At 38.7% G+C, this 19,581-nt stretch overlaps 1 protein-coding gene across 1 annotated transcript in view; it reads left to right on the top strand.

The window, feature by feature from the left end:
* LOC102929615 (RING1 and YY1 binding protein) overlaps positions 1-19,199 on the top strand; it is a 69,991-nt gene extending 50,792 nt beyond the window's left edge. Inside the window, exons 3-5 of the mRNA XM_037904511.2 lie at positions 11,630-11,806; positions 11,950-12,048; positions 15,108-19,199. Of these exons, the coding sequence (XP_037760439.1) occupies positions 11,630-11,806; positions 11,950-12,048; positions 15,108-15,360 (529 nt within the window). The 3' untranslated portion in view covers positions 15,361-19,199. The remainder of the gene's footprint in view (positions 1-11,629; positions 11,807-11,949; positions 12,049-15,107) is intronic.
* The last annotated feature ends 382 nt before the right edge of the window (positions 19,200-19,581 follow it).

Here is a 19,581-nt window from a genome sequence, read left to right as displayed (position 1 = left end):
CCACTCTTGGAAATTAGAGACATGTGCCATGAGACCCCTGCTGAGGGATCTTGTGCCACTATGTCACTAAAATCAAACCAAACCCAAACTCCTTAACTCTGTATTTGGAGTTGGTGTGACCACTGCTGAAATATTGGGTCCAGTTCTGCTGCCCACGGTTCAAGAAGGATGTTTGTAAATTGGAGAGGACTCAGGGAAGAGCCATGAGAATGATTAAAGGATTAGAAAACATTCCTTACAGTGATAGATTATTAAAGATGTCAATGTGTCTAGGTTAACAAGGAAAATATTTAGGGTTGACTTGATTATTCTGTATGTACCTACATGGGGAACAAATACTTAATAATGGGCTGTTCACTGTATCAGAGAAAGGTATAAAGGATCCAATGGCTAGACAAATTCAGACTGGAAGTAAGGGGTACATTTTTAACAATGAGAGTCATCAGCAATCCCTCGAGGATGATCTCTTTCACAGGTTTTATTTTTCATGGGTCCTTTGGTGACTGAGGAGTCCGATCCTTAAGCCACAGGCTTGTTGACAGAGGTGGTGTTGGAAGACAGGGCTGGGATGCAATTGCTACGTGACAGTTGTCTTTCTTTTCTGGCGTTTTTCTGCGACCAGGGCAAGGCAATTTTCCTCAAAAGTGGACGTTCCCTCTCTGACAAGTCTTCGCCAGTTATACCTATCCTGGGCTGCTGTCTCCCAGTGTGTGGTGTTGATGCCACATCTCTTGATGTATACCTTGAGGGTGTCTTTAAAGCGTTTCTTTTGGCCTCCCTGTTTCCTTTTTCCTTTGGTGAGTTGGGCGTACAACAGTTGTTTTGGTAAGCGTACATCAGGCATGCGCGCGCAATTTTTAACAGTGAGAGTAATTAACCATTTGAACAATTTACAGTAGTTTCTCCACCTCCTAATTTTTAAATCAAGATTGGATGCTTTTCTAAAAGATATGCTCTAAGAATTACTTTGAAGAAATTGTATGGCCAAACAGGAGGTCAGACTAGATAATCATAAGGATCCTTTCTCGCCTTAGAATCTATCAATATGTGAAACTTAACTATTGCAGTGATTGGGCATCATTTTTGGTAATAAAAATTTCAATCTGTAAGACCTAGGTGCCAAAACTAATTTCTGGAGAGGTGAATGTATTTCAGCCTGTCAGTTCATGCCTCAATATTGTATTCCGACAAAGATTACTAATTGTATTTTATTCTGCAAATATCTGCTTTTGTGACATGAACTACAGCTTCCCAGAGACTGCCAAACTAATTTTAATTGGAATATTTTACTGCTCTCCAGTGATAATTTTCAAAACATAGATTGATTTGGTTTGGTTTTGTGACTTGTCTTAGAGGACAAAGGTAGGTATTATTTCTCTAATTTACTTGCTTCTGAAAGCGGAAGATTATATGTTATTATATATAACATATATATATATATATATATATATATATATTTGTATGTTGTTGTATGTTATTAGTCACATCAGGGTCAAATTTGATAGCTAAGTCCTTACCCAGGAAAACTGTCACTTAAATAAGTAGGCCAAGTAAGGAATGACTAAGATCTCAGCATTTGACCTGAAAAAATTTAAACTCTTTTAGACGCTTGAGTCAGAATTTGGTCTTTCACTACTAATATGTTGGTAATATTAAAGAACTTGAAGGTGTTCTGAAATTTGCTTGTCATTTTAAGGTTTATATTTTTAATGCAGAAATCTGGGGTGTCTGCAATGAGTTCCTAGTTATAAAGCCATGTGCAGGTGCGTTCTCCTACAGAGATGGCAAAAAATCCTGATTGGGAAAGAAGTGTCTGCCTTGCCTAACTGCGCACCACCTGAATCTCCTCTCATATCTCAGAAATAATCATGGCATCAAGGCGATGCAAAGGGGAGAGGTGCAGACTGTCAAAACGTAGGAAGGCTCGTACTTGTAGCGTACCTCTTTGTGATCATTCGTAAAGATGAAAGTGAGGCTTCACGACACAAAGTAGCGTCCGCATGCATCAGCCTCTCTGTTTGAACCACTTCGTGCTTTTGCATTGTGTAACCTTCCTGCTTCGGCAGTTTGAACTCTCATTATTGAGTTACTCTCAGTCTGAAGGGTCTGTTCAGCTGAAGGGTGAAAGTGTAACAGCAGCCTCCCTTTTATTCCTGGCAGGAACATATTTCCTGTCCGTCTCCAGATCGGTTTCCTTCGCTAACCTAGCATATTTGTTACCTTCTTGTTCCCATTGGCCTAAATGATCCCAGAAATAAAACCCTCCTCCTTTACTCCTCCTTTTCCTCTGGGCCGGAGTCCGCTAATCATTGTTCCTACCTCAGGAGAAACTTCTTAACTAAGACTTTTGCCTAGCATAAGACCTGGATTTGTGTCTGCTTGCTGCCGCTCTGGGCGTTATATTTGCCTTGCTCCAAGTCCACATGAATCAAGGATCTAAGTGTGGCTGGCTAGGCTGAGGAGAATGTCCCTGACACATTAACTCTCTCCATAGCTGGAAGTATTGTCATATAATACTTTGCCTTCATTTCCAATCACTCGTCTCACTAACATCAGACACCTGTAAAACATACTTGACAAGCAAAGCCAGCTGCTGACATGTAGCAAATACCAGTTCACATGTGACCCTGGAATCCAGACTCTGGCCAGATCCATTGGAATGATGATGTGGCCCAGGGATCCAGATTCTTTGGAATGATATTGACTGGCAGGCTGTTGTGTGAATATATCCTCTGGATTTTACTCAGTTGTTTTAACATTAGTAAAACTTGGCCCTCACTTTTTTGTCTTTGGTCTGGTCTATGACATCTCAGCGATCCTGGTCTGAAAACCACTAAACAGTGACTACAAATTAGAACCCATATTGGCCAATGATTTCTCACTGCCAGCTACTTGAAATAATATTTTTTGTAAAAAGTCACATCCAGAAAAATTGGGCTAATCTGTTGCTGGTGTCTGTCCCATAGGTAAGCTTTGCAGAATTAAATTTTTATTTTTTTAGTATTTTGACAGATGATGTTTATTTTAAAGCTTTTTTTCAATGTCTATTGATTTAAATTTTCACAGTTGCAGGAAATAATGAGGGGCTAGACAATCATTATTTAATGACAGATGTTGATACGCAAAAAGTTAAGCTTTATAACTGTTAAAACACAAACTGTCAGCATCCTATATGTAAAAATATACAAAGTAAATAGCCTTAAATCAAACTCTAAGAAATTCTCAAGCAGCATTGTTCCTACTCTGTAAATTTTGATTATTATCAATGGAAATATTTCTTAATGGTTTGTGTATATGTGGTCAAGTTGATGTTTATCAATATTTACCAATAAAAATCTAATCCTTCCAAGCCTACACATAGGATTCAGAATTCAGTCATGTGACATTTACTGTCAAGCCTTCTGTGAGTGACCAAATTGCACTAGCCCTCAGCACGTATTAAAGTTGAGTGGAAGAGATCCACTTCCTAACTAAACGCCTCTCACTCTCTCAAATGGTCACCCAGTGCTCTCTAAAGAGTATGGTCATCTGCTCCAAATGTCTACCAGCTTTTCTGCAAGAATCATCTTCAACTTGGATCCAGTGAAAGCAGGATGGAAAAGACACCCTTGGAATCCTAAAACAGGATGACTGGACAGTGCCAACAGACAGCTGTTCCTCATAGGCATCCCACCCCATAACACACCAGATTTGGCACAGGACAGAACATCAGGGAGGCACATAACATATTTGCTGGCCTCTGTGTTGTCCAAGTGACTACATGAGAACTAACCAAACAACTAAACTCACCACTGCCGAGGGGAAAATCCTCTGCAACTCGCTTGGGTACTTTGGTAGGACTCCGATTAGGTTGCAGAAACAGATAGGACATTATAGTTACCACCATATTTAATGACAGGTTTCAGAGTAGCAGCCGTGTTGGTCTGTATTCGCAAAAAGAAAAGGAGTACTTGTGGCACCTTAGAGACAAACAAATTTATTTGAGCATAAGCTTTCATGAGCTTTCGTGAGCTACAGCTCACTTCATCGGATGCATCCGATGAAGTGAGCTGTAGCTCACAAAGGCTTATGCTCAAATAAATTTGTTAGTCTCTAAGGTGCCACAAGTACTCCTTTTCTTTTTACCATATTTAACGTGTGGCAGTTTTTTGTGAATGTAGCTTCATGAATTCCTGAAATATCACTTCTGTTTTTCAGGGGGATATTGCGATTCATTAACTAACTCTGGCTCATGTACAGTGCTGGTTAATCTTACATTCTCGCTAGTTCATGCAGTCTTTTCATACATTCATTGATGCAAGTGAGAAGCTTGTCTGAGGGCTTGTCTACACTTGCAATGCTTCAGCGGCACAGCCGCAGTGCTGCAGCTCCCAGCTGCATTTGTAATACATGTCCCCGAGAGGCAGTAGCTAAGTGAATGGAAGAATTCTTTTATCAACCCAACACTGTCTACCCCTAGGGGTTAGGTCGGCTTAACTATGTCCCTCGGGATGTGGATTTTTCACACCTCTGAGAGACCATAGCTGGGTAACTTTTTAGTATAGATCAGGCCTGAGTAAAAGACACTAAAATGCCATACAGTGACAGTTAAGCCGTTTCCTTGAGCACCTCCGTTGGACAGAAGGCTTAGAGTGCAGACTGCCTTGTGTTTTGGTTTTGGCACCCAAACAGGATCTTGGTATTTGAAGTGCATTGAAGTTCAATTTCCTTTCTGTCTCAGCAGGATTTGGGCACAAAGCAGTTAATCTTAATTTTCGAGGTAACTTTTTTTTTCTTGCAACAAGTGTATGTTGGAGACAAATTTCTGCTCAGGTCACTCTGCTCTCATGCTAAATAGTTTTAAAAATGGGATATTTTTGTTTAAAGCAGTAGTCTGTTTTTTGCAGATCTCCAGTCATAAAATGGCAGATGAGAGCAAAATTGTGGCCAGAAATACTCAAGTTCAGTGTGGTGTTAAACTAGCACAGAGAGATCCTTCTATACTTTAGTGACTCAGAACTCTGGAACAGATGCCTGAGCAGGTTAATTCATTGTATTCCAAGTTGAAACGAGGCTTCAGGTCACCATCATCTCCTTTTCATTTTAAAATATGAACAGGAATTGTATCCCCCTGAATATACTGACTTTGTCTTACTTCTGCCTTTCAGGAAAGCAAAGTAATGCTTTGTAGCCATGGTCGGTGAAGGACTCATGAGATTGTTATAGTGAGGTCTTGTAACAAGTCCTGCTCTACTCTAAAATCAAAAAAACCTAAGCTATAAAATACAGAAATATAGAAAAAAGGTTCCCATATCTCAGGAAAATAATGGGATGTTTAGTTTAGTTTGTTTAGTCTGCAGAAGAGAAGAACGAGGGGGGATTTGATAGCTGCTTTCAACTACCTGAAAGGGGGTTCCAAAGAGGATGGCTCTAGACTGTTCTCAATGGTAGCAGATGACAGAACGAGGAGTAATGGTCTCAAGTTGCAATGGGGGAGGTTTAGATTGGATATTAGGAAAAACTTTTTCACTAAGAGGGTGGTGAAACACTGGAATGCATTACCTAGGGAGGTGGTAGAATCTCCTTCCTTAGAGGTTTTTAAGGTCAGGCTTGACAAAGCCCTGGCTGGGATGATTTAACTGGGACTTGGTCCTGCTTTGAGCAGGGGGTTGGACTAGATGACCTTCTGGGGTCCCTTCCAACCCTGATATTCTATGATTCTATGATTCTGTGATTCTATGTTTTGAAAAATAGTTGAGATGAAGGATGCTGTATGTGGACACACAACCAAAGGGTACCAAGCATTTTTATGTTGAGAGGCGTTATTAACTCTTAAAAAATTGAGTTCTCTGTGGAAAAGATCTCCTGTTAGAGAGAGAGAGTATGGTCCAGAGGCCAGGCAAGCAACTTACATATCTGGACACAGCAAAAGCATTACTTCTGCATCATGCCCTGTGGTTAAAAATGCATTGTGGTAGGTGCGTGCTTGCTTGCTTGGCTTTTCTCCATCCAAAGTTCTTCTACCCAGTATAGTTTGATTATGACAGTTTTGTAAACTATATCCTAAAATTGTGGGGTTTTTTCTTTGATTTTCAGGGACTTGGGATCCCCATAACTCACCCGGGCATTGTTTACTTTTTTCCCAAGTTTGATAGAAATTTGAAGTAGAAGACTAAATGTTTACTGAGGCCTTGTCTACGTGAACATTTAGTTCAGAGTGAGGTACGAATCTATCCCACACTAGCCTACCAGACACTAACTGTCCATGTGGATCCTGCTGACATGCACTAAAAGTTCATTAGTGCACTTTATTCTATGCCACTTTTGAAATGCAAGTAGATTAAAGTGCACTAATGAACTTTTAGTGCACATCAGTAAGGTCTACATAGACTGCGGGTTAGATTCAAACTTGAGCTTGCCCTGAACTAAATAAATGTTCATGTAGACAAGCCCCTAGTTTGGTTTAAAGGGACACTATCATTTTGGATTTCTTTTTTAATTATTTAAATAGACTGTTTTTTAACCTAGCGTCTTTTTAAAAATAGCATGTCCTGAATTAAAAACAAAAATATTTGGAAGGGTTTAAAAGGAGCAACGCTATCAAACGTGCTCAGATCCATCCCTTTTCTGCCCCCACTCTCCCAATTCCCCTTTATTTGTGCACTCTCCTGTTTACTACCTCTTCGTGGCTGCTGCTACTAACTTTTGCATGGAGTAGGGAAGAGCGTGTACATGAACTTGCTGGAACTATGCATGAGAGTTATGTCACTGACCATCCCTGAGACAATAAAACTGACTATACATACAGTGCTGTCAAGCATCAGAGGGGTAGCCGTGTTAGTCTGGATCTGTAAAAGCGGCAAAGAGTCCTGTGGCACCTTATAGACTAGTGCTGTCAAAGCATGAGAAATTTTGAAAAATCCTCTTTATTTTCTGTGATCTTTCTTCTGGAGGTTACCTTTGACTGTTTCCAGAGATAGATGTGATTTTTCAAGTTTTAGTTTTCAGAGTAGCAGCTGTGTTAGTCTGTATCCGCAAAAAGAAAATGAGTACTTGTAGCACCTTAGAGACTAACAAATTTATTTGAGCATAAGCTTTCGTGAGCTACAGAAAGAAGTTATATTTTTAACTATACAGTGCTGCACTCTTTAACTCCTCAGCAAAGAATGTGGAAGGAGGGTTTATAAACAAAATATACTGATATGCAAGCTCCCCAGTCATTGAAGTTGGAGCAAAGCTCCACACTTGGCTAACATTATGAAGAGCAGATCAAAGTGCTACTAAATAGAAAGCCTTATATGAGATTCTTAGTGTGAGTTTCCTAATATGATCTTTAGACAAAATGCATAAGCACAAATGATTGTAAGAGTTTCTGATTTAACTAGTTAACTAGTTATACTAGAACTTCCAGTCACTGCTGGAAAGGCAGCTTCAGCAGTGAGGTCAGTCGTGCAGTTGGACAGCCTGTGCTCTCCAAGGATTTGTTAACTCCTACTTTATTGTGTGATCCATTTTGGAGAACGGATGTGAAGATGAAGCAATGTGTGAACATCCATTTTTTTGGTCCAATAGTACAAGCTGATGACATGAAAAATTGTAAAAGTTGCAAAATTCTTTAAATTATTTAACCTTTAAAAGGTTGCATTTCACAATCTCTGCTCTTTAAGCAAGACTTTTGTGAGAATGGATTCATTAATCAGGTAAAATCTTCCTTCTACTGCATAACCCAACTGCTCTGTTTGTCATGTTTATATCCACTAGTTGTTACGCAGACACAGCTGTAGAATCCTTATTTAAAATGCAAGAATGCAAAACTGTCCACAGTATTCCATTAAAAAAATCAGTAGATAGTCTCTTACCCTTAAATCCCCCCAGAGGAATATTCTTGATAAGATAAGTAGGCTGTTGATGTAATGGTATTTAGAATTGTTCATACCTTGGGCCTTGGACATACTACAGGCCATATGAGCAATAATTGTACCAAAAAAGCTTTCTAGGATACGTTTTTCAGTTTGACTGTTTAGTGAGGCCCTCTGTATGCACACATTTGAGAAGTGTAAGCAAACCACATTATAAACAGTATTGGGCTCTAACTGTGTTGAAGAATCTAAGTGCAGCATGGGGTGTTTCATAACTTGGTTACAAATATTATTCCAATTTGTTGTGCAGACTGGACCACAATAGTATGTTGTAATAAAGCTAAAGCCTTGTACAAATAGAACCATGGTTGCAGTACAGATATGGTCTTCATGGAAGCAGCTTTGGACCCACAAAACAACTGCCAGCAAAATCCCTTCTGTTGATATCAAGAGAAGTTTTTCGTTACATATGCCTTCACGTAGTGGTGGCAGAAACTTTTTGGGACACTTCCATTGTTTTTATGGGGCATCTGTAGATTTAAATGTTACATTTTTATCAACAAATAGTATCGTTCACCTTCATTTAAAAAAACATGAAACCACTAAGCAGGTTTTAAACAAGCTCTCTCATCTAAATTTTGGTGTTATAAGAACAGAAATGTCACAGGCAGTTCTTAGTGTAGTGCTTCCTTCTGTTAAAATAAGTTTATACAGCAGACTTCTTAGTCTGGAAAAGCAACTACTATCTATTTACAGTACGTATCTTTAGCTGCCTTGCTTTTACTACTTGGTAAGATCTAACAGGGCCACAGAACTGTCATTCTGAAGAGCTGGCTGGCTAATCAATGGTGCCGAATTTGGTGATCTCCAGTGGTGATTTTACATATTGCTAACTTGCACAGAGAAAGAGGTTAATTTTGATCTTGTCACAGAGCCCTAACTTTTATTGGGCTTACCAACTCCATCAATAGTTTTAGAAAGACGAAAAATACTGACACATGACCAAAAAAAGTGAAAAATTGCTCCTATATTGCATGTGTGTATAAGAAAGCAGATCCCAAACTAGTGAAGTATAGGATAGTGCTATGTAGAATTGTTTTCACACTATTTCAGACACACGGCCTCCTAGCAGTGGTCTTATGTGACTACATGAAACCAGAGACCTTCTGTGCACTAACTAGGTAGATCTGTTTTTCAGCACCAGTTTAGATGTAGGAGTCCTGTTAATGGTGTATTGGGCACAATTTTAACACTCTGTTATCTAACCATAGCATCATAGGGTTTTTTATTTTATTTTATTTTTTAAAGCCTGTGATGAGTCTACACTACACAACTGGTAGCACTGATGCAATTGCATTGCTGCTAAAAAAAATTAAAGAATCTTTAAAATGTATCTTTTACCCACTTTTGCTGTTTCATCTCCCTTTCATTCAGCAAAAACAGACTAGTCAATTTCACTTTTAATTTCTAGCAAGTTTCAATATCCAGTTCTGCTCTAGCATAGTACTTGGGAAATGTCTGAATCCCCAAAAGTTATGTTCAGCAAATATTTTAATTGATTTTTTTCTTGTAAAACTAGGGAATGTTTAGATTTGTATTCATTTATTTATTTTAGCGTTGGGACTAACGTTAACTGACCCTTTCTAAATTTTTCATTTAGTGCTGAGGTGCAGTAATTTATGGAGTCCTTTGTAAAGGCATACAAGAGTGGTGGTTACACAACTGGACTGACCTATGTAAAAATGTGTATGTGTAGCAAAGAATGCATTGATTATGTTTGTCTCTCTGGTTCCTTGCAGAACACTTTGTGCTATCTTTGGATCTTTTATGAAATGGGAACTTTGTGTGCCAAGATAAACTGGCTGATTTAATTCTTGAGAGGAGTTATTTTGTAGTTTGTAGTATTTTTGTTTTTGATTTAATCTATCAGAACTACAGATCCATGCTGCATGAGTTTACACTATATTTAAATCTACTTTAAAAAAATTAATTGAAAATGTGTTAATACAATATGTGTGTACACTACAACTTTAATTTTATATAGTATTTATAGAAGTATTGTCTCCGTATATCCAGAGTTAAACGTTAGGACCAGGAGAGAGAAATGAAGAGGTAAAAACAAGGTAGCAAACAGCTATTTAAAGAGATGGGCAGTGTGAAGGAGGCTGTTAGGAATGGCTAGAGCTGCAGAGGTGAATGCTCTCTCTACAGTCCAAGGAGTTTGCAGAGAGTGAGCAAAGGGTGGTGCTAGGTAAGGGAAATAGAGAGGCAGCTAAGTCCACAGAGCATATCTGGTAAAATTTTCAAAAGTCCTTGAGTGATTTGGGAGCCTGAGTTCCATTGATTTTTAGTGAGACTGAGGATCCTAATCCATTTAGACGCTTTTGAAAATTTTTGTCCTAGGAAACATTCATAGAGACGTTTTGTAAACCAGAATAATTTTGAACTTGAACTTGAAATAAAAAATAGGGAGCCACTGGAGTTGTTTGACAATAGGGAGGATGTGTTAGTGCTGCTTTGAACACATGAGAAGGAAGTCAGCAGTTTGCACATGCTGGGCTTTGGAGAGGCCAGAGAGAAGGAAAATACACAGTTGTCAAGGTGAGAGGAGATGAAGGCAGGAATGAGGATTATAGAAGGGATGAGTGTATGAATTTCTACGGAGAGCACTCAGCACAGAATTGTTAACCATCTGGTGGGTTAGATTTCTGCTTGAAACATTTGAAATAAAAATCTGGCTAAAAAGACAGAGTAATTTGTTTACCTCTTCTCTTCCCATTTCCCCTCTGTAATGTAACCTTTTCTCTTTTTTATTTTTGCCTGCACACTGCCTGCCCCCTTAATCACATTATCTCCCTCAAAAACCCAAACCTACTAGCCTTTAGTCACAGCAGAAACCAGCCATTTCACCTCAAGTTGTCTTTTTTGACCCTCACCTGGACAGCAATCGACCATTTTAGACTTCTTGATCTCAGTTACAGCAAGTCAGCTCACTAGGGTCTTTGACTGAGGATATAATATTCCAGAAAGAGCATCCTTCAGTTTTTGTTGTCCTTTTTGTCTAAATGAATATACATTGTAAAGATTACTGAATACTATTTGGAGTTTGTAAACAGTTGTGTTGGGAGTGAGTGCTAGTTGGAGATTGGCACAGACAGACGTGACACTTCGTGGTACAGTGAATGTCCCATTTGTTTTGTTGTTTGCCATGAATTACAATCTGAGCCTTTGGTGGGACACAGTAAGTCTTAGTTGCTCTTTATCAGTAAACCTTCTGTTGCTCTTTATCTGTTGTCGAGGCCAAGTCCACTGCTTCAGGGAACTAGAACTTATTCTGAATATCTAAATGTGAATGACACCTTACTAATTTTGTTTTTCTGTATTTAACATATTACCAATGTCTTTTTAATAAAATGAGATCGCACTTTAAGTCTAGATGTTTGAAAGCTGTCTGTCCATGTAATTCTGAAAGATTTAAAAGAGTGTAAATTTGTGAAGCATGTGGAAAAAGAGCATTATATTTGTTAGAAATATTGAGAAGGGTTCCTGGACTGTGGATTAGTACCAATGAAATTCCAGTTTGTAGGGCTATCAAATTTTAGTTTGAAAATTTCATACTTGCTGGTAGCTGGTAATACGTGATACTAAGTAAGGAAATATACTCTGTACCTGAAAGTCAAATATCCTTCCATAAACAATGAAATGGATCTTAATGGTGCTTCTGCTACATTTGAAATGACATGTCCTTTATTAAATCATTGATTGTGGGTCTTATTTTTTTCTCTTTATAGAAAACCTAGAATAAACTCTCAGCTGGTTGCCCAACAAGTTGCCCAGCAATATGCCACACCCCCACCACCTAAAAAGGAGAAGAAAGAGAAAGTGGAAAAACAAGACAAAGAAAAGCCTGACAAAGAAAAAGAAATCAGTCCAAGTGTTACGAAGAAGAACACCAGTAAAAAGACTAAGTAAGTTTCAGGGGGACACTAGTTAGGTGTACAGTTAGTTATTCACTATTTAAGCTTTATCAGTGATTGGTTGTCTTGCCAAGCAATAGTGCACATTAATCAGCAAGAAAACCTATAATAATAAATTTTTCCTACTTTTACAGACCAAAGTCAGATATTGTAAAAGATCCTCCTAGTGAAGCAAACAGTATACAGTCTGGGAATACTACAACAAAGACCAGCGACTCAAATCACACTTCAAGGTAAGTTTAATATAGAATCAATTGATGTTCATTTAGTTAGATCTTGACATCTGAGAATTGAACTGAAGGGTCCAAACTAGTGGGTTTTTTAATTGGGTTGACAGCCCTAGAGACAGAAGACTCTGATTTATCCACAGAATTGGTAAGGCATGAACATCAGTAGTATAAGCTTCCTCTGTGCCTGTGCATCTGAATGATTACGTGGAAAACAGCTGCTTCAAATAGTGGAAGCAGTTGACTCACTGGACACTCAGTCCTTCGCCTTCTGATAAAGCTATCGTGTCAGTTGTGGTGGTTTGTTACTTTTAGGCAGTTAAACTGCTGTGTAGAAAATAGATATTAATCTGGTCAAAGGAGGTCACCTGTCAATTTCTTCTTACCTTCTCTCCATTTAGACCCAATAACAGTGTAAGGAGTGGATATATTATATTTGCCTGTACCCATTCCTTCAATGCTACCACTGCAGTTATGAGAAAAATTGTCTTTTGATTGTGTTCTTAGGGGACCACATGAAAGGTCTCATTAAACAATTCAGGCATTTACGAACTTTATTTTTGTCCAAGGATGAAACAGTTGATTCAAGCTGATATTTCAGATTGGCTTTTGCCTGTGTGTTAGAGTTAAGTCCTATCCTCAGCTGTGCTGACATTACAGGTTTCTTTTAAAATAAAAGCTATTGCTCCTTATTTCTCCAATGCAGCAGGCCCAAATTGTGGTCGTCTTTACGCCTTGAAGTCATGGAGGCAATAAGCAGAATTTGACCCCACAGTTTGACTACCTGTGTGAAAGTGCCAAGGGTGTGTGAAAGTGCCAAGGGGAGGAGAGTGCCTTTAAACTCCCTTTTGAGCTTCAATCAGATTTGTTAAGCCCTCCCAGATCTTGAAGAATGAGCAGGGGGGTTAGTCCCAAACATCAGGGTGGATGGGAAGCCACGGCTGTTACCACCTATCAGACTCCTGCAGTTCTCCCCTATTTTCTTGTCAGCATGTTCCAGTGGAGTCATGGTGACAGGGTATCTCCCAGCTGCAGCTGTTCAGGAATCCCCTGAAGTGGTTTAGTAGCATGGAGTTATTCTGGACAGAAGTTAATGTGGCTTGGGGCCATGTTAAGCAGATCATTGAGAGGGAGCAGTCTGCTCAGTGCACCTGTCATTGTTCCAGCTCCTGTCAAGGGACAGCAGAGGGGTGTACTCAATAGCAGAGAAGGGCACTGGCAGAGAGATCTGCACCAGGATCCCAGAGACAAAATCCGGGCCAGGATTTTTAGCTGTTTCTGAATACAAGAGAAAACAAATGAGTCTGTAAAGTTACAGGAAGAACTGGGTTTCCTAAAGGAAATGGGGACTTGGGGGAGAAAAATAAACAAACCTACTTCCTGGAATATTTACTGTAGATACAAAGGATCTATCAGTATAGGGTGGCCTTTGCCTGCTAAGTCTGAAAACTGACAAAATTGCCCAGATATGCTGAGCTAGTTGGCCTTTAGCATCACCCACATGCCAGGTGACGTTAATCATTTCATCAGTCTGTGGTTACATGTTCAAATTGCAACCTCTTGGGTGTGTAAATGAGTATATACATACTTACGTGTATGTGTGGCTTCACATTAGAACTTACTGACAGCACCTACGGGTTTGAAAAATCTAGTGACTAAGTGGAGGGGCAGTATTAAAAAGAAAATAAAGTTATTCAGTGTCAGGTTGTTATCCCAACATAGTTATAATTTAATATTTAAATGTGATTAAAATATTAATGTTTTTCCTGTTAAATTTGATGCAATTTTCTTTCTAGGTTACCTACAAACACAGTTTTTTAGAGAAATTTACAGCACACTTAATTGAAGGTTTAAATTCACAAGAATATCATTTATTTTCCTTTTGAAACTATTTATCATCACCATTTCCCACCACTTTAGATAACCCTAGTGTAGAACCTACATCTATTTCAGTGATTTTATAGGATAATCTTGAACGGGGTAGCACTGGGATGATCGTCTACCAATTCTCGACACCAGCGGAGAGGCATTGAAAATATAAAATCGGATCCACTTCCTCTTTTCTCACTATTTTGAGTTAGTCCAATATGACCCAAATGTAGAGGAGAGGGTTATTTTCTGCTCAGTTGGGAAACTGGGGCCTGGTCTTGAAGAAAAACCTGTCTGTCTCCTATCTCCATGAAAAAGGCAATTTCTAGCGCTAGCGAGCTAGTTCTACCTGATGTCTGGAGAACGCCCCTCTAATTTCCCTAGTGGGGAAAGTTCTGCTGCATCAGTCTGACCCACGGTGGGAAGGGAAAAAGAGTTGACTGTAAATCACAGGTAGTCACTGAAGCAGACGTGGCATCCGCCAACAGCTAAAGGACTGTCTCACATGGCCAGCAATAGCACACGCCAGCAGAAGTTTGCCCTTAAATAAACTCATTGCATTGTATTTGTATCAGAATTTTGGACTAAATCCTGCAAACACATGGATGTCAGCCTCTGTGCAGAGCACAGCCCTTTATTAGCTGGGTTACTAATTGCATGAAAGCGCAGAAACAAATTACTGATATAATCCTGAGCTATAAAAACCAATGTGTTCACTTTGTTTTGTCTTGTGACAGAGAAAAGCTAACACTGTGAGAAATGTCCTGGGTTTTACTTACAACAGCCTTCTGGAGGGAGCATTTTGAACAATTTTATACTTGGATTGATTGGGCCTCTGATTTGTATAAACTCAAAGTTGAGAAGGAGAAGCCAAGTTGTCCCAGTGCCTGAGTTATTTGCAGCTACAGTGTTCCCCACATGGGAATGAACGTCCATGTTCAAATGCTTTCATGTGGTTTTGTATTGCAAAGTTACAGCCTTGTCTCAGAACATCAGGGCACGTGATGTGACAAGATGGAGTATTCAGATAACAGAATTCTTTCATCTTTTGTCCCATAGGGCTGGTACCAGAGCTCACTTCCAAACTAATCTGATCTGTCCAAGAGAGCTCAGAACATATCACTTAGTAGAAAGTTTGTTTCTGAAATATGGTTCCTAATAAACTTTTTCCCTTTTTTTCCTCACCTGTTCTTTAGGCCCAGACTGAAAAATGTGGACCGAAGTACTGCACAGCAGCTGGCAGTCACAGTGGGGAACGTCACAGTAATTATCACAGACTTTAAAGAAAAGACTCGCTCCTCTTCCACATCTTCATCTACAGTGACCTCCAGTGCAGGATCAGAACAGCAGAATCAGAGCAGCTCCGGCTCTGAGAGCACAGACAAAGGCTCGTCCCGTTCCTCCACGCCGAAGGGCGACATGTCAGCAGTTAACGATGAATCTTTCTGAAAATTGCACATGGAGTTGTGGAAAACTATGAATCAGGGTATGAAATTCAAACACTCCACCTGCCCATGGGGCTTCAGTCCTGGAGAGCCTCTTCTGTGCTTGAACACACACTTTCTTGGACATCACTCTCTTACTGATGCAGCCAGGATAATTTCTGCTTGTCATGGGCATCTGGCCACCAAGGAATTTCGCACCCTGACAATTACTCTTGACACTTTTATGTATTCCATTGTTTTATATAATTTTCCTAACAATCATTTATAATTGGATGTGCTCCTGAATCTACTTTTTTATAATATCTGCTGTGCACAATTTTCCATGAACATTACAACTTTTTTTGGTTTTTTGGAGTGTGTGGGGGGAGGGGAAGGGGACTTTATTTATTGCATTCACAAACTCCATCCTCCTTCAGCATATCCTTTAAGTTCAGTTCTTTCTTTCTTCCAATTATACTGTGTACTATCAGTTTTGATATAAATTATATATAAATATATATATAAATAAATATATATAAAGGGTTATTTGAAACCAATACATGGAAACGCTGGTGCTTGAAACACTGTGAAGTGAAACAAAAATATTGAACAGTTAAAGATCTGGGACAGTCCCCTTTTGTGAAAGTGCTGATACTGAAATGGAACCAGGCTTATATGAAAAGTATATTCCAGAAGGTTTAAACCCAGATGAGACCTGATTTTCTCTCTCTTCCCGTCTCCCCCGTCCCCCCTCCAACTTTTGGCTAAACAGTACTGGACAAATAGTTTTTATTATACATTGTGATCTATAATGGGAAGACTCCTCCAGATAGCCTGCATTCCCAATAGAATAACTCAGAATGACAAATCACAAGTCCGTGTCCAATTGGAGCGTGCTTATTCAAAAGTAACTAAGCTGGTTTCAGAATGCCATGCATTAATGTATATTTTGTTTACTTGTTGACATGGTTATTTCTTTCATAGCCAATCACACAAAAATGTGGTATTCTGTAATTTTGATTAATTCCATCCATTTTCCAGACCTGCATCAATGACTGAGGTGACATTAAATCTCTGTGGAGTGGCTGTTTGCTTTAGAATTCAAGGCAGAAGAGAACCCTAAGGCTGGAAGCTTTTTGGAGCTGATGAACCAAACCATTACATGTTCACATCTGATGTGGTTTGGTTCTTTCTTGGTCAAACCTTTTCATTTCTGTCTCTTTCCATTCTGTTGTGGGGAGTATTTTGGGGTTTAATTGAGTTGGGTTTGTATTCCAAGAGCAATTTCTGAACAGCATATCATCCAATGATGACATATATAGGCTTGTTAATGTTTGGACACTTCTAGATATTCTGCTGTGGGAGCTACAGTTGAGAAAAATCTTTCATGCTGGCAGGTCAGCAACAAGTGCTGCTCACGTTGATGGTCCGTGTCTCTTTCATTCTTGCTCTGTATCTTTTCAGACTATAAACTTCATTCCTGGTCTGTTAGCATTGCTTTACAGTTTACCTTCTGTGCATTATCCTGCTAAAATAGTAATCTGAAGAGGTGAAACAAACGTTTTTTTAAGATTCAAGTTCTATTTGTCTTTTTATCCTTAATTATGTGGCCCAGAGTGCTTTGCAGTAATTTCAGGCACAGAGTCTGTAACTTTATTCAACATCAACAGGATAGCTTTTGGGTGTTCTACTTGGAAAGAGGGCCACTTCTCGGGAACTTGGTGCCAGCTTCTTACATTGTGAATTAGTTGCTTGGTAAAAATAATTTCTGTCTGTGGAGGCAACTGAATAAAATTCTATTTTGAAATCAGCTTGGTTTTGAGTAGCAGACATGTAGGTTCCTTTCAAAATGATGATAAAATTATTCTGTGCTTAATTCGTTACCAGCTCTGCTTGCATGTGTACGGTACAAAGCAGTGTCTTTACAGCTGCAGTTTTATTCTGAACACGTTAACATGGGCACCCCCTTTTAATTCTGTTTTATATGTGGGATATAAGCTATATTTACCTTTTTAAAACCGCATTTTTAAAGTATTTATTGAAAAACCAAAGGAAATCAGATGCTACCTATGAGCATCAATATGTTATACATAGTTTTAATACTATGAATTTCTCAATCCACATTTTAACATCAGTGGAACATTGCAAAGACATTCCTTTTCAAGTTTTACTGTTCCTTTAAGGGTCTCAGGGAGGGTAAACTGGTCAGCCATATTTATTTATTTTACTGAGATGTATTGGAATAATTTTTTTAAAGAGAGATTTTCTGAAGATGCCCCTGAACTTGTATATTTTGCACTGCTTTATAAATGAACCATAATCAGTCAGCTTAAATGCATTTGGCCTAAGCCAGCAAAGCATGTAAGCAGGAGTCTAGTCCCACTGACTTCAGTGGGGCCACACTGATGCTTAAGGTTATGCACGTGCTTGTGCGCTTTGTTGGCTGTCGTACTTTGTGCAAGAAAGCATTGTATGTACCAGAAAATTACTTCATGTTAAATGAATGGACCCATAGATTATTTGAAAAAGCTTTAACACACAGTAACGAGCTACTCAGAGGCTACTGATTCAGTCATTGAAATCTTCTTTGGTGGTGGTTTATTTTGGGTGTGCCTCCTTGATAAATTAGCTGCTTGTAAGGATGGAGTGGAAAATTGCTTTGGTACAAGAGAACTGAAACTCTGCATTTAGTAGAAATTGCTAGCTAAGCATATGAACCTAACCGGGCCACATTTTTAACTGTTGTGTTGTGGATTTGAAGGATAGTGTTTACTTTTACACTTAATTTCTGAAATTGATAACACCCCTAAGGCATGTATCTGGAAATGGAATTCCCTTCACTTTCTGCATTTTCAGTTTACCCTGCTATCATTAGGGAGCATGTTTAAAAAAAATTAGACACTAGTGTAAAGGAAAGACCAGAAATGCTTGGTATTCAGTGGCACAGAAAGCAGGTAAGAAAAGCACAGTGTTATGTTTGCAAGTTTAAACTTTTACACACAAACACAGCTTGCCTGACTTGCTCAGTTTGACATAGTCATGCAGAAGAAAAAGTAAAATAATTTTAACACAGACTATTTATTTTAATCAAAACACTTTGGTCATTTCAGATTGGACAGATTTAAAATTTGGCAGTAGCTTCTGTGAGTTTATTTCCACTGAGATATTTTCACCTGCCTTATTAAGATCATTCTCAGTCTACTTTTTTAAGCTACAATAAACTTAAATTATTGAAAATTTATTAATTGCTGACTATATAATAACCTTTGCTTGTATGTAACCGAAAAATGGTTTTAAGAGCCAACATTTAGAGTATGACAATGGAGCTGAACAGTTTTTAATGCGCAAGCAGTTCTGTTCTTGTGTATGACTTGTAACCTTAATTTACTGTGTAAAGATGGTTACATTATTTCCTTAGCTTTGTTTGTTGGAGACAAATATAGAATGCTTGTTTAAGTATGTCAAAACATAATCTTATCTTGTGGATTTTTATGTTAATGTATTATACGAGCTATATTTTTCATTTGCCCAGAAAGACAGCTTGTATAACGCTTTTGAAAGTTTCTCCGCTCTGTAAAGTCTTTAGAGCTGACAGTCCTGTTAGGTTTGTTTTGATCTTCATGCTAAAGTGTCAATGGTGGTTTTGTGAACTGGTCAGAAATTCACAGGTCTTAAATGTTTTCGGGAAATTTATATTGGACACTGCTCTTTGTCTAGCAAATAAAAGATGTTAATATATTCCTGTTACTGGCATGTGCACGACTGTTATTAGAAGCCACTTTATCATTTTCCTGCTTTAAATAGAAATGTCTATTTATGAATTCTGCTTGTAGTTTTTTTCACAAATAAAATAGTAAAATTTAATTAAATCTGAAAGCTCTCTTTTTTGGGAGATGCCAGTATTCAGACAAGGTGAAGAGCTTGTAGTATTGTAGCTGCTTTTCTGCAGAATGTACAGAATTATTCTATATGGGAAACACAGTTGCTGTACTCCAATCCTGCAAACACTTAATGCACGTGGTGAACTTCATGCACGTAAGTAATACCATATTGTTCACTGGGGCTAATCGCATGAGCAAAGTTGCAGATGGGTTTGCAGAATTTGGGTTATATTGCTTTGCAAATAACAGAAATAGACAATTTCCCCTCCCTCCCCCATTTCTGCAGCTATGGTGAAGTTTAGTGCCAAGAATTTTAGTGAGAGCCCCTGGGTTATCTTGAGCTACCAAACTCTTAAGAGTAACAT

This window comes from Chelonia mydas, chromosome 7 (assembly GCF_015237465.2).
Source record: "Chelonia mydas isolate rCheMyd1 chromosome 7, rCheMyd1.pri.v2, whole genome shotgun sequence".
Taxonomy (NCBI): domain Eukaryota; kingdom Metazoa; phylum Chordata; order Testudines; family Cheloniidae; genus Chelonia; species Chelonia mydas.
This window is presented reverse-complemented; position numbering and strand designations above follow the sequence as displayed.